Source organism: Coturnix japonica, chromosome 17 (assembly GCF_001577835.2).
Source record: "Coturnix japonica isolate 7356 chromosome 17, Coturnix japonica 2.1, whole genome shotgun sequence".
Taxonomy (NCBI): domain Eukaryota; kingdom Metazoa; phylum Chordata; class Aves; order Galliformes; family Phasianidae; genus Coturnix; species Coturnix japonica.
This window is the reverse complement of record NC_029532.1, coordinates 8,287,301-8,309,357: the sequence shown is the minus strand read 5'-3', so window position 1 is coordinate 8,309,357 and position 22,057 is coordinate 8,287,301. Positions and strand designations below refer to the sequence as shown.

At 47.4% G+C, this 22,057-nt stretch overlaps 1 protein-coding gene across 6 annotated transcripts in view; it reads right to left on the bottom strand.

Annotated features, from left to right (window-relative positions):
- Positions 1 to 1,409: 1,409 nt before the first annotated feature.
- Positions 1,410 to 22,057, bottom strand: part of PBX3 (PBX homeobox 3) — a 94,848-nt gene continuing 74,200 nt past the window's right edge. For 5 of the 6 annotated variants that reach the window (XM_015879419.2, XM_015879417.2, XM_015879423.2 and 2 more), the window contains exons 3-9: positions 20,557 to 20,798; positions 15,976 to 16,166; positions 14,376 to 14,511; positions 7,720 to 7,885; positions 6,479 to 6,591; positions 5,568 to 5,657; positions 1,410 to 2,978 (exon numbers count right to left, since the gene is read on the bottom strand). In XM_015879419.2, coding sequence (XP_015734905.1) covers positions 2,886 to 2,978; positions 5,568 to 5,657; positions 6,479 to 6,591; positions 7,720 to 7,885; positions 14,376 to 14,511; positions 15,976 to 16,166; positions 20,557 to 20,798 — 1,031 coding nt within the window. In that variant the 3' untranslated portion in view covers positions 1,410 to 2,885. The remainder of the gene's footprint in view (positions 2,979 to 5,567; positions 5,658 to 6,478; positions 6,592 to 7,719; positions 7,886 to 14,375; positions 14,512 to 15,975; positions 16,167 to 20,556; positions 20,799 to 22,057) is intronic. The other variant, XM_015879424.2, reaches the window with a different exon arrangement.

Genomic DNA, 22,057 nt, shown 5'->3' with positions numbered 1-22,057 from the left:
GTAAACCCCTCTGATGTGTAATCAAGCCTCAAGGATACGATGTTTATTATTGGCCATGTAACCATGTGGCTGTTCTCCAACGCAAGGAAAGGCCAAATTGCACTTGTAATTCAGAGGGACCCAGAGCCTTAATGCTGTAAAGCAGCACACTAATGATGCCCAGCAGGCGCGGGGCACGTGAGCGTGGCCCAAAGGTTGTTGATGGCCTTCCTATGAACCTCCTCTGTGCATGACAGGTCCTTGCCTGTGGCCAGCGGAGATGTGATCAAGATGAGGGACGTCTGCGTGTTCATTATGTTGCCTCTGCCTCCACTGACACACTTTACATTTAAAGCACTGTATCCATTGAGCTGGAGCATAAACAGAGAGCGTGTGGGCTCAGGGAGCTCCAGCAGCAAGCACAGGGCGCTCTGTTCTGCATCATCCACAAGCAGAAGTCTCCAGAAGTCCACAGTCCCCACTCAGCCCTCTCTCATCACTGGCAGTGAAGCTGTACAGTGCCTCTAGCTATTTACATGTTGATCTACATGCACCACCTGTAGTGAAAGAAGCAACGTTCAGTTCTAAAACTGATCAAGAAGTTGCATGTGCTCAGCAAACAAAAGTGGAAGAGCAAGAGGGGCTCATGGAACACAGAGGGAGGTGAGCGTGGCACTGAGGAGAGAGGGTGAGCAAAGGGTCATCACACAATATCCCATTCCAAGAACTGTTGATAAGAAAAGCTGACTCACAAGCCAACTGAATCATTCAAATCATCATTTTGCCACCAAAACAACACCTAAAGGCTGCAGCAGCTGCTAGGGAGGAAGCACGATGAGCGCAGTGGGGCCGGGCAGCCCTCCTGCCACTGCTACCAAAGGAGTAAGGAGTTCTATCTATCAGAGACCATTTGCTGCAAGTGATTAACGTTAATTTGATTTCCTGTGAGTCAATTTCCTTGAGATATGGTAAATAGGCTATTACCTGTTATTGACCTTTACGTTATTAAAAAGACTTAAAATTAGCATTTATATATATATACCCTTCCAAAAAAGTTTTGATTTTTTTCTTTTTAATAAAGAAAAATATTTTTATAATCAGATTACAGTTGCTAGCTGGGGTTGTAGTTTCAAAGTCAATGTTAAATGAAACGGTAATTAAGAGTGAATGTGATGGCAATCTCTCAGCGCATCTCTAGGACTGCCCCTCTCCGCAGCCCCCTCTGGGCTCTCTGCTCCTGCACAGCACAGCACACAGGTGCAGGTCAGGGCTTTGAGCCCCAGTGCTGCTCAGTGCTGCTGTGCTCCACCTGAGTGCTGCTCTGCCCACACAGCCGCCCGCCCTGAGCCAGGAGCTGAACTGCAACAGCAGCCGCACCTCTGCGGCTCACTGCGCTGACTGAAGCTGAGCTGGAAGAAATTACGTCGATATTTGATCATGAAAGCAAAAAGTTTATTCATGTTCGAAACTACATATAACTACCACGAGGAAGACTTCTCAATTCAGGGTGTAATCCAGTTAGAAAGTAACACGAAACGTTTTAATACATTAGAATCACTGCCACAAATTATTTTCATGACTCAATCAGTTTCAGAATCGCATACAATACAAAAGAGAGAAAGAAAGGGCCCCCTGTTACACAGGGTGAATATACAGTACTGATACTGAAGTCTGTATGCATTACAATTAGTTGCATTTTTTGCGTGGATTAGTAACAAGATGAAGAACATTCAAAATGTTTCTCAGTATTTACAACAGTTTCACTGTTCTGTTAAACCTAAGACCCAATGTTTCCACTTCAGCTCTTTTAAAAGTTGCAAACGCAACCCTGATTCTTTTAAAAGATTACAATGTACATTACAATTTATGAGGGAAAGAAAGAGTTAATTACAAGATGCAAAAAGATAAGAAAGAGACAAACTACAGCGTGAGTATCGTTCAGAGGTAGTAAGTGAGCACTCTAAGCTACAGAACATGTTGAAAGTCTATTGGTTCGTATGAGTTCGCATGAGGTAATAAAGCTGTGTTTTGATTGGTGAGATGTATAAATACTCTTTTGCTACACTATGTACAACAATCCATATAATGGTGCTTTTTCCTTCGCTTTTCCTTCTTGTTTGTTTGTTTGTTTGTTTGGCTGCCCAGAAGAAGTAACCAATCTCGGCAGCCGTGCAGCACCTACTCGTACTGTAAAACCCAGCTGGTGGCTCACTGAAAGAAGCAGCAATATCTTCACCTCTTAAGAACACTCTGAGTCCATTGCTGAAATACAGAGAGCAGGCAGGGGGTCCTGGCGGTTAGCAAGGAAAGATGCTCCTGGTATCCAACCTAACTTATAAAGCAACAGATCACAACAAAAATGTGACGAATAAGGATTCTTAAACACAACCGTTGTTAACCGAAAGAACCAAACAGATCTCTTTATTCCAACTCTATAAGAGAGATGAAAAGGTTAAACACAATCCCAGTCTGGAACCCATTTTGACCTTCCACGAAAATATGCACGCAGTTAAGATTCAGGTGAGGTGTTCCTTTGTGCCTGCTCTTGCTATTGAGGTTAAGCTTGTACTGTACTTTTACCCTTAAGGCCAAGTAATTGGCAACTGTTAGACCGACACTGTTAAAATCGCCGATAATAAATTATGATAAAATAGTTACAGGGCTATAAACAATGCTAAATCTTGGCCCGATTGGATAAAGTGCTTTTTAACATTGTGTGTTTTAAGTATAAATACAAATGATTATGATACCTTTAAAAAACAGATTTTCCAAGTTTTCTAGTAAGACAAGGTTTTACAGTAAAGCTGTAGGTGGTTGGCTACAAAAAAATTCTTTCCTTTTTCTCCTGCGACTCTGAATGCGCTGATCAAGGCATCTCAGCTCAGGGAAAAAGTGTTGCTAGGAGATTAGTTAGAGGTATCAGAGTGCACACTTCCCGGCCCTTCTGTAGGGGAAGTCACAGAAGATGGAGTAGTTGCGTCCTGCCAGCCTCCATTAGCCTGAAAAGGGAAAAACAAATCAATTGATGCAATTACGCATATTAATTATATCATGAAAGTAACAAAGTGGCAAGGCCAGAGCTGGGGGGGACGCTCTGGGGAAGAGCTGATCCTAAACTCCCTCTGGTCGCAGGATTTGTGAGGAGAAAACCACAGTGCTGTGTGTGAGGGGTTACAGCGCGGGTCCTACAGCCAGGTGCTGACCAGGGCAGCAATTTCTGCATCTCCACTCACCCAATGGAAACACATCCCTCCAGCCGGAGCCTCAGGTTATTTTTCCTGAGGAAATGGCTCCGGGGCAGCAGTACTTCATGCACTCTCTGCTCTCAGCTCCAAGGCTGGGAGTTGCATTTCTCCAGATCTCTCTGACTCACAGAGCGATGCAGGCAGGGGCAGGAAGGGGCCCTTCATCCCTCTGCCAATTACCTGCAGTACAGCCCAACTCAGGCTGCTGCTCCATGCTCCCGCTTGCCGCCGGCCCTCCCTGCATCAGACCTGCATCAGCAATAGCAGTGCTCAGAAACAAATTTGCCTTCTGTCTCGGCCCATAGAGGCAATTGCTGAAATCAATGTCTGATCAGATTTCTGCTGTGGCAGACAGCTTGTCGCTACATATTTTGGTGTCAGTCAGGAGGAGGGCGGCACAGGGCTCGTGAGAGGGGGGAGGCTGAGTGGAAGTGACGGGGCAGCTGCCCCCCCTCCCAGCACCCCGCAGCCTTCATGGGCCGCTCCGCCTGGCTGGGCCCAGGGGCTGCCCTGTGATAACACTCAGCCCGGACTGCACCGTGGCACTGCTCAGCACTGCTAGGACGAGCACACAGCCCGGTAATTGTCTGCTGTGCGAATGAAAAACAACAAACAGAGAAGCCCTTATCATGACAAATTCTAAGGTTTGAGTTTGTGCTCCCTTAAGTAAAATTAATGGCAATACCGACCCGCAATTGCATTAAGGCTGAAGCCTCACCACATGGTTTAAGATGCTCAGCTACGGGCTGGCAGCACACAAAACGTGCAGAGGTACCTCTGCTTTTTATTTTTATTTTTTAAAGATATGAAAACCTACTTAGAGAAAGAAAAACTCTTATGCAGATACGAGTCTAAAGATATTCCATCTGAAGTAAACATCATTCCTCTTTTATCCAAATTTATAAACAACAAATGTACAATATTTTTACTCGGCTTGGCAGCTGGAGGAGAGGTTGTCAGCAAGCATTCTTTTTTTCAAATAAATTAATCCTTACTCTGGTGGTTTGAGATTATGCACTGTATTATACAACAGCGCCTTATCAGGCCTCATCAGTGAAGATGGAATTCATGTCTGTAAAATGCTGCAGGCAATCACAGTTTCATATTTTATCATGTTGATAAGGATATCGCAAATTCTCTGAAGCATTTCAAAACACTTAAATGAAAAAGGAGAAATGCAACTAAAAGGCTTTTTATATGGTTTGTTGTGGGTTATTATGAGTTATTTATAAACCCAAAAAGAAAGATTTGACATTTCAAATGTAGAAGATTTGAGTATTTAATGGTACTTTTTTCCCTTTACAATTGAACATCTTCAATCACATTTTAAATCATTAATATTTACTCTTGTGGCAAGTGGAAACCCTCAAAGAGGAAAAGCTCACATCCCCATGGCTGGGCCTTTCCCAGTGATGCTCTGCACATCACCCTGAGCTGCGGCACCACAGGCACCAACACAGCAGTGGGCGGTGGGTGCAGAGCTGCCCTGGGGTGGGAGAGGCACTGCCGGAACAGCGCTCCCTCTGTGGTCATTTTAAACTTGGTGAATAAAAAAGGAAAACAAATGAAGGCCACCTGGTGAGCAAATATGAAACATTCAGTAAAATGAAGCACTCCTTTTTAAAGCGGTAAATGAGAAGAGGAAGTTGAATATAAGGGACGAATTCAATTTGCAGTGGAGCCTCCACCGCAGAGCCTGCTGCCCTGGGAGGTGTTTCATCCCAGGCTCTCATGCAGCACAACAGCTCCCAGCCTCCCGCTATCCTGGTGCCCTCATGCAGCGCTGAAGGGCCATCCGGCGAGGCTCTGAGCACCATTGGATCCTGGCAGCCACAGCTGGGACATACAGCAGCCAGCACAACCCAGCCTGACATCCTTCAATTCACTAGCATCGCGTTGCCAGACTTACTACTCTCTTTCTTTTTCAAGTAACAAGGCCAAAAGTACTTCTCAAACACAGGAAAAATGTGCACCCTTGAAAAGGCTAAAAGTATATCAAAAGAGCAGACCTGATGTCTGATTGCAGGCAATAACAAATACAAGCACAGTTATCTGACCATCTCTGCAAAGAACGAGAGCCTTCTCTCCAAGGCCATTACCTTTTAACTCATGAGGCTGAAAAACATAAAAATTCGAATTGCTTACAGTGATGGCTCCAGGAATTTTCTCTCCTACACGCCCAAGACTCACAGCCATATCAAGGGCCATTTTGCAGCTCATCTCCAGAGATGCAAATTTGTTAAAATATGTTATCACAAGAGTAATTAACACGTGTATTAATGACTGCATTTACCCGGCACTGTGCTTATGGCTCTCCAAACTACAGTTCCCCTGGGTACTCACATTTAGATTATGTGGACTGTACAGTGAATTTCCTCCCAAGCCATCATTGTATCCTCCCGTCTGATTGATAACATGACGCAGGGTATCCACCTTAAAGTAAGAGGAAACAAAATTCATCATTCCAAATCTATTAAAACATCATCACTTACAATAGGCAACATTTTGAATTATGTGAGACAAAACAGTTTAGCATCTTCTATGAAAGACAAATTTATCAATCAAGAATGACTGGCAGAATTTCAACAAATCCTTGCATGTTAAAAGCCATACATCTCTGCTCCTCACACCAGCCAAAGAATAGCTTCCTCACAGCAGTGCATCCCGCAGGTCCTTCTTAAGTGTCTGCAGCAAAACGCTGTGCATATTCATGTTTGGACGTGTTTGTGTATGGGAAAAGATTATGGAACATATAAAGAAAGCCCTGTGTGAAAGGACTGGAAAAGGGACTGAGAATAACTCGTATTTTAATAGCTCAGTTAGATGTGTTCTGACATTCAAACAAATACACAAATAAAGGTTTGTCCAATAAATGAAAGGAAGATGTTAAGGGGGGGGGAAAAGAAAAGAAAAGAAAAAAAGGGGGGATGGGGAAAATGAAAGAAAAAGGAAAAAAGAAAGAAAATTCACTGGATTTACAGTGTCCATGGAAGTCAGATGCACCCAATCCCATTCCATGAGCTCAAGCCAGAGCCGAATGCATTCACAAAGCTTCAAGTTTCAATCAGAAAAAATCACTCTTTCCTTCATATTTGTGAAATTCAATGCCGGGGTAAGAATAGGTCACGTTCAGCAATATGCAGCCTCCACTCTGCAGCGAGGCACAGACCATTCAATAGAGCCAGAGTAAGGTGGAATTTTTAGCCCAAACCCTACCCTGCTAGAAAGGCCCTACTGTGGGGCATTTCTCCTACCTGTGACTGCACGTTGGCTCCAACCTGGGCCCCTTGGTAAGAATCCCCATTCAGACTCTGCATGTTCATGAACATGTCCCCAGAATTTGGGAGGTTAAAAGAACCAGAAGAACCTGGAAAGGAAAGAGTTAGGTAGCTGAATAACAGAGAGCTACAAATATATAACCCCAAAGACTTCAGGGCAGGGGAAGGAGAAGAAGAAAGGAAACAAGAAAGAAAGGCAGTGCCCAACAGAAACCACACTTATGACCCACAGCAGGGCAAGGCCAGTCTGGTGGGACACCCGAGCAGTGTGGGGACCAGCACTGCTTCTCCCCATGGCACAGAGCAGCAAAGCCGCACCAGGGAAACGAGGACATCCATCAGAGCCCGGGCAGCCTTACTGCTGGGAGAGCACTGCACACACAGCACATGTCAGTGCCAGGTGCTTTCCTCTGGTGAATCACCTCATCCTGAAATGCTATTGCTAAACATGCCAAAAAAACCTAATTTTGAACCTGTGGTTAATATCTCCTTCAAACAGAAACACCCGGTAATTTCTGATTAGATGATCCACTATCAACAGAGGAGGAACCTTCCTCTTACTTTCCTTTGATGAAAGGCTTTTTTTTTCCCCCATGGATCTTTACACCCTTACAAAGTTGCCTACAGCTATGCTGTGGCAAAACTTGGTTGTAAATAGTGTCAAACACATCTATGCCTTCTAGAAACCTTTGCCTCTGGAGCCCAAAAGCGATTTCTTCTTTGGATGCTCCTCTGCTAACTTAACGCTTAGATTTGCAAAATGTCAACAGCACGCTAGTGAGACAGTTTTTAAACACTGTAAAAGAACACATGGCCAGACTCTGGAATAAAAGCTGCACCCCTAAATTTTTATATGCAATATCAACCCCTTGTCAAGCAACCCAGAGTTTAAATTTTCATTAGTGCACACTAAAATATCCCTGCATTTCATTCTTACATTCTTATCTTGACAATAAATACAGCAGTTCTACAAATACAGGCTTGAGAATTCTGCCTCCCTTTATTTTCTGTTACTTTCACGGAATCAGAAAATACTTAAAATATTGACAGAAGCGAAGATGCTGCCAGCAGTGAGAGCAAGGCAGACCCATCATGTGAACTGCAGCTCAGTCCCCTCTGCCCAAGGGGCCAACCCCACGCCCCAAGCAGTGCTACTAGGGAGCTGCTCAGCCCTGCTCAGCTCACTGCAGGCTGCCCCAACACGCGTGGGTACGCACCAGAGTTTGGCGTGGTGGGGGAGTTGGTCTGGTTGTTCTGGACGGCCGCAGCCACGGCGTGTGCTGCTGTCACAGCCGTCTTCGCTGCATAAAGATTGGCTTCTTCCTGGAACTTCCCGATGTTCTTCTTGTACCTGATTCTCTTATTGCCAAACCAGTTGGAGACCTGCATTGAGGAGAAGAGGGGCAGAGTGAAGGACACAAAGCATCTGACTCAACAAAGCACTCTGAAACATTGTGTTGGATCCAATTAACCCCAGTGCCTCAGCCCCAGCCCATGTCTGCCAGGCAGCAATTGTGGATCAGTTAAATACGAGTAACAGTATGTGTCTGATCTGGTTCTGCTTGTCCATTGGCAAACTGGTGCCCAAGGAGGGACAACACATATCCTGGAGCTTGCTATCTCCCATCAGTATCACCATTCATCCATGAGGGCAGTGCAAGACAGCAGAGCTGCCACATGGACTGAGATGCCTGCTGGCTGAGCCAGAGCAAACAGCCAGTGCTTCACACTGTTCTTTATTTGGAGGCTAGAACAACCTTGGCAGCCCACACCTAGAGCTGTGTTTGGTCGGCTGGAAATGAAATGAATCATATAAATCAATAATGGCTGAAAAGTCACTTTGTCATCCCCCTTTGAAGATACTGTACTGAAATCAGGGTGGCTGGCAGGGCGCTGGCCATTAACTCGTGCAGAGGTCACAGCTGGAGCAGTTCAGAAAAGATCCTGCAATGGTTTCTCAGCGCCTTTGTTTAACTTCAGCACTACAACAAAGCTAAACAACAGCCTCAGTTCATAACACAGGCAACAGCCAAAGCTGCCTCGACAAAAAAGCATGTAATGCGACAGAGGTAGAGGGGATAGGACTGGTAATAACACAGGTGGTAATTAGTTGTGTCCTGTCGCGAGGGGCCAAAGCACATGGTGACATGGGACTGCTCCCATAGCCCACTGCAGGGCTCTGTGGCTCCTCTGAAAGCCCAGGAGCGCACTGCAGCACCCAGGAAAGCCCACTGGACCCGTGCTTGAGGCGGCTGCAGCTTTTAACACAATTAATGAAAAGTGTCCAGCTTTTAACTGAATTCAAGATATACGCATTATACATTCCCCTCCCTAGATAGTATTGTGTCTACTGTACTGTATTCTGTATATTACACTTAATATTTATCTTGTCAGTCATAGAAGCAATAATGCATTAATGAAACCTAGCAAATAATTATTGTGGACAATCAGATTATGCTTTATTAACAGTTTCATAATTGAGGAATCTCTGTACATCAACTATTGTCCATAGACGTGCATGAGATCCCTCTGTTTATGCACACCCGTGGACCAATCAAACAACAGCCATCACTAATAAAGGTTTATTTAATTCTCACAGTAAAATTTTAATATCACCAGCAGCCTGGGGAAGCCTCATCGAGTGGATTTGCTTGACATCAGATTGTTTCCATTCTGCTAGTCCCAATACTTCTTAATCTTTAATATCAAGGCAATTAAAATTAATGGCCACTCATCCAGAGCCACTGTGGGCAGTGTTTCCTTGACATCAATTGTTTGATGGGATTACCTAGAGGTTAAACTAACAAGCAAGGTTTAATTGGAAGCAATGAGAGGAGCAGCAATCGTACGTTATGTTTAACCCGTATACCATATCTAAATGAACATCCAGAAATGTTAAACTATTCCTGAGATCAAAGCTCACACTGTGCACACTGGCCTGGGTGGTGCCCCCCTGGGGAGGATGTCAGCCCAGTGCCCTTCACTTCCCAGCCGCACAGCTTAGCATTCCCATGCCACACATCTGCCACTGCATGGCCAGCACGGGTGGAAGGACATGCCTGGGCTGCGGCACAGCTTGGGCAGGATGAGCCACATTACCACAAAGCCCTGCTGGCTCCCTGCAGCCTGCCCTGCCCCAGCACAATCACAGCCACCAGTGTGCTCGGAGGGGCTGCCATACCCTATTCCCAGCCCCAATGTGCCCTGCCTCTTCACAGCACTGCAGGCTCACCCTAAAAATGGAAGTTGTCTCCATTGTGAGCTGCTTCATAACACTCTTCATTAACACAAACTACCTATCTGTTCACATTAAAAATAAAACACAAACAAACAAACACCAACCATCTTTCTACTCCTAGTCACTGAAGGTCAATTTATTACTTGGGCTTAATTGTATATTACATTTCAAACAATACTGTTGTACTTATTTATCACATTAATTGCAATGTTTAATGAAAAGACAATAAATTATTACTTAAATCGTCCTGATGCCTAGTGTGGGACTTGGGGTGGGACATGCCTGCCTTTTGTCTCTGCAATAGCTGCATTCTTGGGATAAATCAGGCCTCATTCTGCAGAGAGCCAGCTGACACAAGAACATCACTGCTGAAATGAGTGAACTAAATATTTATGGATCACAGACATTTTTCCACAGTGTTTCCAAGGGTTTGTAGCACTGTTTATATTCTGTACCTAATCAAATGACACAGAACAGAAAAGAGGACTGAAAATAAGCACAGTACGATAATGGCACATGCTCTAAAGCTAAAAATTTTACATCTACAAACTATTTATTTAAGCTCGCCTCTTTTTTTTCTTTGCTTCCCAAATGAAGTCAAGGATAAGAGCCTATAAATCTGCAGCTCTCCACGTCAATGTGCTTACCAAAACAAACAGAGCAGAAGAAGCAGGGCTGGAAGAGATGCTGAAAATCAGCTTCTGCATTCTTTTAAAGAAGATTTTAAATACACTCTCTTGTCAAACATATTCTTCTTCTGTTAGAAGCAGTGAAGAATTTTATTGCCGTAATCCACTGACATGCTTTCAGCAGCAACTATGCCCTTTCTATAGCTCATATGATAGACTGATAGTTGTTCATGACACCCTGAAAGAGACTCATCTGCAAAAGTATAAAACATCAGCCTCGCAGCCATGGTGCAGAGAGAACAGATGATCCAGTTTATCTCCCACAAACACGTGCCGATCGGGCGGTTCTAAATTACAGCCAACAATGTTCTGTTAAGGATATTTTTTTCCCCTAGAATTACCTTTACCATACTCTTAAAATGAAACTGTGTGAGGTGTTCATCTTAATAAATAGTTTGTCTTTATGCTTTTCTCAAAACGCCTTCTCTACACAGTATTTTAAACACCAGGACCAAAACTAAAGCCATCTATCTCCCATCCCCAACTGAATGATTCCAAGAGACAAGTTCTTTTGCAGCTCAGTGAAGAGCCTGCGCAGCAAGAATTCCAGTTCCTGGGCAGCAAGGATTCCAGTTAGCTGCCTAACTGGGGGGGGCGGCAGGGAGGGGTAAGAGGGGGGAAGAGGCTGATCCAAAATTCTCACTGAGTGTTTGAGGGAGAAAATATTCCACCATGAATCTGCCCCCAGCATTCCCCAGACACTGACAGTACAAGTTCGTACTGGATCATTGTTAGGAGAGGCTGCATGGGAAGCCCAGCTCAGACAGAAAAAGGACCAAGTTTCTTCATCAAACACAAACAGAAACCTCCAGGAGCTTCCAAAGACAACAGTTAGCTTTTTTTCCCCCCTTTTCATTTCCCAGCTCTTTGCACCTCCAGGGCCTCTGCAGCCAGGGAAGCAGCTCGGGCACAGCGCCAGGCAAGGCAATGTCAGAGGGACCCTGGTCAGGACTGGAAATAGATCTGCTCAGAGATTTTTCATAAAAACCCTGTGCAAGGTGCAGCTCAGTCACTCGCTTGGATGCCATCGTTCATCCCAGGCGATGCTACTCCTGCCAGTATTTTAAATGACTGCTCAATTTGCCCCCGATTTCTGGATTGCATCCTCTGACTTTTGCTGCCAAGCACTAGGGCAGCATGTGCTGTGCTATTTTACAGTGCATGCTCAGCTTTTCTGCTAGATAGCCTCAAAAATGTGTACACTTTTCAGTACAAAGAAAGACAACTTCAGCCTAGTCTGACCTAGTAAATATCAACTAATCTTGCAGCCTTGCCATAAGGCCTTTGGAAATGCCTCAGAAAAATCAAAGAGCAGGATAACCACTGCATTCATATTTTCTAGTGGTGAAAGCAGATCTATCAGGAATTCAAGTAACCAGCTGATCAGAGGCACACCCCCTCTCATTGCTGGCTCCTCTTCCATTAGGTGATACACTGCCCAGTGTTCTGGCCTTCCCATCATCAGGGACTTCTTCCAGCCATTCATACTCTCCCAGCCAGATTGAGGCTTCAGCCATTGCCCCAGATCCGCTTCTCTGGCAGATGCTGTCAATGCTTTGTGGTTAATGCTGTCCTTACTCTTAGGTTGGGTAATGTCACCCTTCAAAGCTCAGGATGTGCAGAGTGGCACAGAGGAGGCAATGCAACTACTTCCATCACTCACCCAGGCTTCCTAATGGATTCAGGGAACAACTAATTCATGCTCGTATCAAATATTAAAGAAGCAAACCTATATTCACATTACAGGCTGACTGCTGCTGCTCTTTTGGACCATCTGCCTGCCTTTTATTTCATTCTATAACATATACTTTAAATCTTATCAAACAGCCAATTAAGAAAGCAATCAGATCTATTAGCACTAGAAGAGATCAGTTATGGTTTCTCAAATGGCTCCATCTCATTTCCTTCAGCCATATCTAGATCTAGCTTTTTATCTGCCCACTCTCCAGGATCACAAACTCCTCCTCTGCCAGGCGCAGCTCGCTGGCTCCTGACTGGACACAAACATCTCTCCAGCAGGTCTGCCATGCTCTCCAGCACAATGTGTGTGTGCTTTCCCTGATTACACTGTGCCAGCAGAGCCGATTTCTGTGTTCTCCAACTTTGTGTTGATGATATTGGCTCTCCTAACTACCCAGCAAGCCACCTTGGCTCTTGTAGGGGGATTTTTCAAACACCACTTACTGGAGGAACAGCAGTAAGCCACACTGTGTCAAAATGACTGAAATCAGCAATGAGACCCGGCTGTGGACCATGCTGCACAGGTTCTCCTGTGCTCTGCAGCTCTTTGGCTGGCTCCAGGCATTTGGGAGAGCTGCAGTGATACCTGTGGGCTGGGTTGGCAGAGTTGCCCAGAGCTGCCTGCTGGGTTGCAGTTACTTGTGCAATGCTAGCAGTGACAAAAGAGAAACTTGAGAGCAAGCAAGTTCCATGCTGAGCCTCCCAAAGGGCCACAAATAGCATGTTCTGTCCACATAGCAGGCTCAGCAGAAAAACATTTGCTTCCTTCTCACACTGAGCATTCTCCAAGAAGAAAAACCAAACTTCTTGCACATCACCACAGCCAGTTGTAAATGGACTGAGAGAAACTGCTCCCACCTCCACGCCTTACCCTCACTGGGCACACAAGCCTCTCATCCAGCAGGAGCACAGGACATGCTGCATGCTGAGAAGCAAGCATGGCACAAACGTATCTCTGCTGGCCTCTTCCACAGCAGAGGACAGTTGTGCTAGAGTTTGTACTTCTGATGGCAAAGCTAATTAAGTACGATCAGATTTTGGGGAGCTGAGCTGCCTTCTCACAGAAGATTTCATCTGAAAATCTTCAATAAAGAGCCTGAGTTTTTCCATGGATTTAATGGAGACTTATAAAGTAAATCTCAACTCAAGTCTTAATTATAAAGCTAAAGGTTGTGCTGCTAATAATGCCAATACCAAAGCCTGCAATCATTAATAGTTAACACACTTGCCGCAGGCGTTGTTCCTCTAAAGGACCTGAAATATTGATAAGCAGAGCTGACAGAGCTGGGAGGAGGTGGCATGCAGCCCCGCAATGGGACAGCTGGAGAACAGGGACACTGCCAGTGAACTTTCTCTCCTGCCATCCAAGAGCAACCTTTCCCAAGCTATATGTGCCAGATTTGCTGTGGGATTATTTTGGCTTTCTGTCAAGCAAACAGGCCACAAGAAAAATGCAACATGTTATTTTGCTTTCTAGAGCAGTGAAGGAAACAGTGAATGCATGTTTGATGTACTGGTGCCATCAGCCTTAACGTTGCTGAGAGGACCCAGCCCAGAGCAATATGCATATTCTGGCCTGTACAGAAAACAGCCCCAGCCAATGGAATTAAGCCCTTCTAATTAGAGAGATGCTGTCTTCCTTGCATTAACTTTACAGTAACATCTGTTATGCAAGATAAAAGAAGTCAATCTTCCTGGTTCATTTTTGCTACAGAGAAACCACTTGTGTCACTTCAGTAATATTGAGAGGCCGCAAAGGATGCCAACTAACCAAAGAAATTCTGATCTATAGAGACAGATTATCCGTTTGTCAATAAACTGGGTTTCCCTGAAATAATGGAAAGTTGAAACAAATTCATAGCAGATAATAAGTCTCAGCTAGAAAGAGCCCAGACTGAACAGAGAAATCTGATGTCAAGCAGGATGCTGCCGTTTCCACATTTTTGATTTATTTCCACCACTGCACACAGGCAGTTCAGCCCAACCAGCCCAGCTGCCTGCTGCACTGTGCCAGGCTGCAGTGTTCAGCCCTGCCCTGCTTCCCTCCAGAGCCCCAAATCCACTCACAGTCAGTGGGATAGCCAAAAGGATCAGGACAGAGAACAGGGCACAGATTGCCCTCACCAAAGCCCACTCTGAGCTGGGGCAGGGGCAGCTCGGCCAGGGAGCAGAAGGGGAATGGGGTCACACTCCCCCTGCTGCCTACCTGCGATACCGTGATGCTGCACTTCTTAGCCAGCTCTTCTTTGGCTTCTTCACTGGGGTAAGGGTTGCTGAGGTGGGAGTAAAAATACTCATTCAATATTTCTGTGGCTTGTTTACTGAAGTTGCGTCTTTTCCTTCTGAAATGAGAAAAGAAAACAATGGCTGTTATAACACCAACAGAGCTCCAGTAGGACGGCACACAGCCACCTCCACAGCCCTGGCTCCACCAGCACCGTGTGAGGGCTGCAGCTCTGACCCTGCCAGTGTCTGAGTGCTGCCTCCAGCATCACTCAGTCTGCACGGGGGTCTTCCTGCCAGGGACACACAGACAGCTCCACACAGCGCAGGCTGTCACCTGGGGCAGCAGAGCAGGAGACAAGGCAAGAGCAGGCATGGAGCCTCAGCCCAAAAGAGCACATTGCCTGCTCCACAACTACAGCTCCACCGCTGACAACAACACCACCATGCCCCTTCCATTCACCAGTTCAGTCAGGGCACCCACACAGGGCTGCTAGGGAGGGCACAGCACAGCTGTCTGCATGCCACATCCTCATCCAGCTCTCAGGGAGCCAACCAACCTGCACACACACTGCTGAGGGCAGCGCAGGCTGCAGCACTGAGTCAATCCCTGAGGTGCAGACCATGGCCTGCCCACCCTGAGGACTGTGGCAGCAGCACCTACACAGCTGTTCTCTCCCACACTGGGACGTGCTGCTTGCCACCAGAAGAGCTCCTCACAGTGTTTCCAGTTAGACATTCTGTCAGGCCTCCTTTCCCTGCAGGCTGGTTGCAATCACTGGCAGTGCTGCGGGCCAGCAGGCAGCCGAGCAGCAATCCCCAGTGCTCTCTTCCAGGAGTATCACAGTGCTGCTAACGACGCCATATCCTGAAGCAGGCAGACTCTCCCTAGAGCTGCATTTATCTCATTACTGTGCTTCCACTCATTTTGCCTTATTTACCTTCTTCCTTTTTAAAGAAATCACTTTAAAATGTGCATCTGCAAGCTTTACCTTTTGCAGTTACTGGAGCTCTCCATAGACATTTCCTCCAACTGTTTGTAATTACCCTAATTTGCCACACCTGCCAGTGACCTCCTTGTTAATAAAATTATTTTGCTCTTGTTTAGCTCCTCGCAGCTTTCAGGTGTGAAGCAGGCACTGGCTGATAACTGCAGGCTCCGCATGGGCTCTCCCTGTACTGCAGGATTCAGCCAGCTGCCAGGCTCCTGCCACAGGGTGCAGCATCCCACCTTCTTAGGACACCCCAGCAAATCAGGCTCTTAGCCTCTCCTTAGCCACCATCTACCCCACTCAAATGACAGCTTGTTGTTTCAGGGGCCAGCAGATCTGGCCTTTGGAAGCATCAACACCTTTCTCACCTCAGATGCAGGCAGCTGCTAACTCAGAGCCAACCTCAGGCTGTGGCACATTGCTCTCAGGTAATCTGACTGTGTTGTGGGACTGGTTATGGCCTTATGCTGGGAGATGCTGGTACCTGCAGCCATTTAAATTAACTGCAGTGACAGAACAGTGCTCAGCACAAGCACTGCCAGTGCCAGTCCCTCCAACCCAGAAAAGCAGGGGCTGTCATCTCAGCCTTACCTGGCATCAAGGAACCTCGACCTTAAAATCATGACGGCTTCACAAGTACTTTGCTTGAGCTGCATCTGGATGGAGCTGAATTTTCGATGAATGATGCCCACCATCCTTTCAATCTCCTTAGGAGAAATGGGACGTGTTCGGCTCTGTTCTCTGAGCAGGTTCATCACATGCGTGGTAAATTCATTACATGCCTGCAAAGGAAGGAAGGAGAGACTTAGAAATTGCTTTTTGCCACCCAACAAGCATGCTCCATCCCCACACACAGCCATGGGAGCAGGTTGCATGCAGCCAGCAGCAGTCAGCAGTGGCATGGTTCCTCCTTGCCTTTGTCCCCTTCCCATCCATGAAGTGAGCAGTGCTCAGTGCTCCAGACAGTCAATGGGGAGTGGGATCTGGAAGGTACCAGTAAGTGGTTGGGGACAGGAGGTTGTGAGCAGCACCAGAGCATGCTCAGATGAATGAGCAGAATCTGCCAGCAGTCAGCACTTCCAGGGGTACATTGAATGCAGGCAGGAAACACAGGAGGGTTTTACCCCCCCACAGAAGGTTGGGTATTTAAACCCGTTGGAGCAGCCCTGTGCAGCCCCCCCCACATGGCATCACAGCCCGGCTATGCCCAGCCTGGCCTCACAGCACAGCCAGGCGCTGGGGAGAGGAGGCTGTAGCAGCCATCCATCACCAGCCCCAGACTATGCGGGCAAAAGGACACGATGATATAAACTTCTGCAGGCTGCATCATCACTAGGCTCTGCTGATCTGAGCCTCTGCGTGACCAAGTAGCTGTCATGCTGGCATCCCAGCTTCCCCCCACGCAGGCTGCAAGCTGCCACAAACTATGCTGATTTATGTCTCCTTTATCTCTTTCAAAAACAAACCCTGGGCCTGCTGCCTGCTTGGAGTGTGGCAGTGCAGCCCCAGGTTTGCTAGCACAAAGTTGGAACACAGTGGGGAACAGGCCAAGGGCACAGAGCAGTTGCACAAAGAGCCCTCCTTGTGCACTGCAGAGCTGCAGTCACTTCCAAACAAGACTGAAGGACTTCACTCTGTGCACTCAGTGTATGATCAGACCATGTGTGTTAGGTATCAACCTGATTCCGGCTCAGCCTTTTCTCCTAAAGCCAAGATTAAAAATAGCATTACAATCTCTAGTGGTTGGCAGCCCTGCCCATGACAGGAGGGTTGGAGCTCCATGATCTTTAAGGTCCCTTCCAACCTAAGCCAGTCTACCATTCTATGATAGTTTTACGAGTACATGTTCAGCAGTTCTCCTGCATTTCAATAGCTGGTGTAAGGGAAAGAGTTAAAAGTGAAAAGTTTATGCATCTAAAAACTCATAATTTCCTATAACATTTGCTGAACGTCTCACAACTTATTAAGTGAAGCCATCTATGAATGCAAATGCTGATTAGCAATTTGGCAATAGCCCAACATTCGCAGAATTCACATAGCTTTTCTTTAAACCAGTAGTTCATACATGATTAATTAGAACATCTCATTTATGTAGTGTGCACTTTAGCTCATTACTCTAAGTAAAATTCGTTAAGTATTTACATTTAGATAATTAAAATCTGGGTACACCCTTAAGAAAGATGCATACACTTCAGGCAAAGTGATTTTTTTTCTTTACACTACTGAAAGCAAATTATAGGCTGATTTACCTCCCCACCACCGGGAGGCAGCGCCTGGCTGGGGGCAGTGTGGGGGCCCCACAATGGCAGCACAGAGCGCTGGGTGCTGCAGCCACAGTCCAATCTCCAGGTGCAGGTATCTGACCTGCCTGATCCACATTTGCCATTAGTGGGTTTTTCCTCCTTTCCTGTTGGATGGTTAATGCTACCCGAGGGGCTACAGAGCGCCCATTCCTGCTGCCCGCTGTCCCTGCTCACACCAAACACAAGGAGCCTGTCCCAACCTCTCCAGGGTGCACACCTGGCACAGAGCAGGGGCTGCCCTCCTTCTCCCCATCCCACTGCAGGTCTATTCTGCACAAAGGCAGACCTCGCAACGCTGCAGCTCTGACACAGGGTGCCCAGTGTGTCAGCCTCACTGTGCCAGGAGCCATCAGCTCCTGCTGCAAGCTGGTTGCACACTGCAGGAGCCCTAAGCCAATCTCTGCCTCTGGTCAGCAATGCACAGAGGTGAAGGACACACCATGGTGCAGCTATAGCCTTCCTGAGGTGTGGGGAGCTCAGGCTGCCTGGGCAGTGCTGCTGAATGGAAGTCTCTGGCACTGAAGAAATTTTTCAGGCACGAAGCTCATCACACAGCTGCTATTTGTGGCTACAAGGAATTCATTATCAAACTACTATTCAAACGGTAACTGTTACTTAGAAGTATTTTCAAGCATTTCTATTCTACAAAAAGTATTTCTCCACAGATATAAAAAATCAACTGTTTTGAAGCTGAAGAAGCAAAAATTTCTCCCTGAATTTACTTGACTTGCTGGACAAGCCTTCATTTGGTTATATCTGTGCAAAGGGCTGCTTTGAATTTCTTTCTCCAGCATCTCCCATCTGTGATGTTCCTGCAGCACAGCTGAGTGGAAGCACGTTCAGAAGCTGCCGATGCTCTGTCTTGTTTTCTCTTGTTTATTTATAACGTCCGAGCTACTTGATCCCTCTTTCAGTGCTATTTTTCAGGCCCCTGCTTGGTGCGTGAGACATTATTAATAATGTCAGGTTATAAGTGATGGCCTTGTTAACCTGCTCAGAAATCTTGTAGGAGTGGAGGATGCTTCTGCGAGCCTTAACGCTTCATCAAGGAGAGCACGAGGAAAAGAGAGGGAGCAGCCCCAGACAATCCGCAGCCGCACAGTGCCCCAGTGCTTGGAGGGGGTGGTGGTGTCTTCCCAGCAGCCACACTTCACCCCAATTTGGGGTGAATCCAGAAGACATCTGTGAACTCAGAAAGCAGGTTCCCAGCTGCTCCAGGAGACCTGGGACCCTTACAGTACTTTTGCCTACAGCAAAAAAATGTATTTCAGTGTAATTATAGAAGATAGCTTTCAATATGTCATCTCTATTATAGCAGCTGTAAATTATGGAAGGAGCTGCCTGTGTACGACCATCTCTCCTGGCACACAGCGAGGGAAGAGCTGTGCGATGGCATGACACACTTTCCATTTTCCTTCCTTTTTTTTTTCCAAGCACATTCCCCCAGCTGGCAACAAACGTCAGCATCAAACTCCGTCTGCAGAGCATCTTCGGGAAGGACTCGGTGTGGGCTGTGCAGGAGAGCGCTGCGGGAGCTGCCCTGCTGGGTGCGGGGTGGCCCTGCTCTGTGGCAGCAGCCCAGCTGCAGGCACACAACGACGCTGTGCCCCAGCCCTCCGCTACTGAGACAGGCGCTGCTCTGAGACAGGCGAGCAGGAGACAGTTTGCTGCAGGGCTGGGAAATTACCATATTTCTGTAGAGCAGATGCTGCTGGGTGTCAGGATCAACGGGGAAGCGAACATGTTTCAGGGCAGCTTCACCTCTCTCTCCCTCCAAGCAGCACTTGAGCATCCTCCAAAGTTCCCCGTGGTGTGGACGGATGGCTGTGACATTTCAGTTGAAACCTTTGTAAATGGAGCTACAGGGCTAAAAATGCTACCGCTTCCCCCACATCATTAAACTTATTAGAGGCAAAGGAGACATGCCAGGAAACAGCTGTAAGCACCGACCTGCATTTGCTTCAGCCCCAGATCTGTTTCCAGCCCGCATACCCCTGGTTGCAGCAGACACTCCTGCTGGAAGGCACTCATCCTTCTGGCGGCCATCCTCATGTTATGATGTAGGCTGTGCACTGTGCACCACTGTGAGAGAGCTCAAGGGGCCCTGCAGGACACTGGTGTCTTTAGGGTGGAATGTGGTCGCTTGAGGGAGGAAAGATTGGCACAGAGGCACCTGGCCCTGCACAGCAAAAGGGGGAAGCTGTGGGAAGGCAGCCGGGGCCTCGTGGCACATGGTTCTCTGCTCACACTTCCAAGAGATTTTATTGCCACTCCTCATCTTATTTGTGGTTTGGGCCGGTTCAGAGTGACACTGTGCTGTGACAAGCAGGGGCAAGGGCAGGGCTTCCCCTGCTCTGCTTGGGAAACCACCACTGAATGAGTTCACTGAGTTGGTGGGCTCAGGGCTTGCCAGCTTTGTCAGGACACCTCTGGGAGCAGAAAACAACAGCATCACCAGAAGCTTGTGAGGGTTGAAGGTCTCACGGAGCCACACTTCCCACTCCCTGTGCTCCAATGCAGTTGTTCACTGAGAAACCAGAGCCTCCCAACCCCTGCGGGTGGCCAGCGGCACACATGAAGCACTCACTGCATACAGCCCCACGGCTGCATCTCCTGAGCCACCTGGGGGCACACACAGCCTGTTCCATCCAGGGCTGGCTCTACAAGGGGAGTACTGGCTCCAGGGCTACTTTTTGTGGTCACAGACAACAGAGAACACTTGGGCATGCAAACATGTGCCTCGTGGCCCTTGCAGGCAGCACAGGCAGCCAGAACGGGGAGCCACTGGAGCCCTGGGCACCGGCCACTGACAAGCGGAGGTGCAAGGGCAGCAGTGGGGACACAAACAACTGAGAGGCTGATGTCTGACCTGTTCATATTTCTCCAGCTCTGTGTGATAGATTTGTCTGATCTGGGTCAATTTGGCTCTGTAATCTGAGTGTTCAATAGAGTTATCTGAAGACCCTCCAGAGGCTGCTGCGGCTGCAGCTGCTGCCGCCGATCCCCCACCTTTCTCCGGACCTGAGACTCCTTCTGCCAGAAGCATATTGTCTAGTCTCATTAGCTGGGGATCGGGAGGGTCTTCCTCCTGGGCTCCTCGGATACTCAAACCTTAGGCAGAAAAAAGAGAAGAAGAGAAAACACCGTCAGTACTTCTTGCATCCGCCCTGCCTTGCCCGCTCCCTTGCCCTGCCCAGCCCTGTGGAAGCACCCACGGAGTGCAGCGCAGACCGACCCTGCAGTCTCCCAGCATCCTACAGAACCCCACCAGTTCCCATAAAGAGCTGGAGTGTCTTCCTACAGCTTTTAAAGAACCCTGCTGAATATTTAAATGCTTCATTGAAGGTATTAAGAGTATCCACGAGTACAGATGCATACACCTTCCAACTGTCTTCCAAGGTGTATCTCAGTCATCACAAGGCTGGTATTATCACTATACATTACACTGTTTTGACACAAGACCACGCGATAAGTGTAAGTGCATTATTTATTCCAAAGTACAAAATTTCTTCTCGTTTCCATCCAAACAGATCTGAGCATTGCACTTCTCCTCCAAATGAGACTTGCCCAACTGGATTCTGGTCCTGCAAGTCCAAATGTTGGCACTAAGGGCCAAAGAAAGGTCTGCTGCTTCAACCCCAGTGGCTCAGCAGGAGCCGTGGATGCGCTGGCACCATGCACACAACTGCAATGGTCTCTGGCTCCACACAGGCGCTCAGTGCTGAAAGCTCCCAAAGGAAAGGGGAAATGGGGCAGAATTGAGGCAATAACCCAGAAACAGCCACATGGGAAGCAGCGTTGAGGAGGTGGCAGCAGGCATAGGACAGCATAATGTGGCACAGAGCAGGAACAGGGACTGGGCTGCCCTTTATAGCACAGGGAACAAGCTGCTGTCACCACTGGGGCACCCAATGCGTTTGGAATCTCCAGTGCTCCTTCACTGCATTGTTATAAACAATACTCCAAATCTAATTTCCGTTTGAAATCAAGAATTTCCAAAGTGATGCTCAGTCAGCATTCTCCTCTGTATCCTATAGATCAAGGCTGACAATCTGTAAGTTTAATCAGGTCATGCAGGCGCGGTGCCAAGCTGTCATCAACAATGCCGAAAACAAAGTTTAAAAATAATTACAGTTGTATAGAAATCACTAGAGCTGTGGCTTCCCGAATCAACATTTCCATTAAAGATGTGATGCAGACGTACATCCCAACCCAATTAACCTCCTTACACCTGTGCAGGATGCTGCCATGCTCCTCCCTCCACAGGTATCAGGGCCCAGCAGCCTCCTCCACTGCAGAACCTGTGCCTGGCAGCTCCGAGTGGCAGCAGCACTGCAGGCCCGCTCAGGGACAGCTTCGCGTGCAGGAGG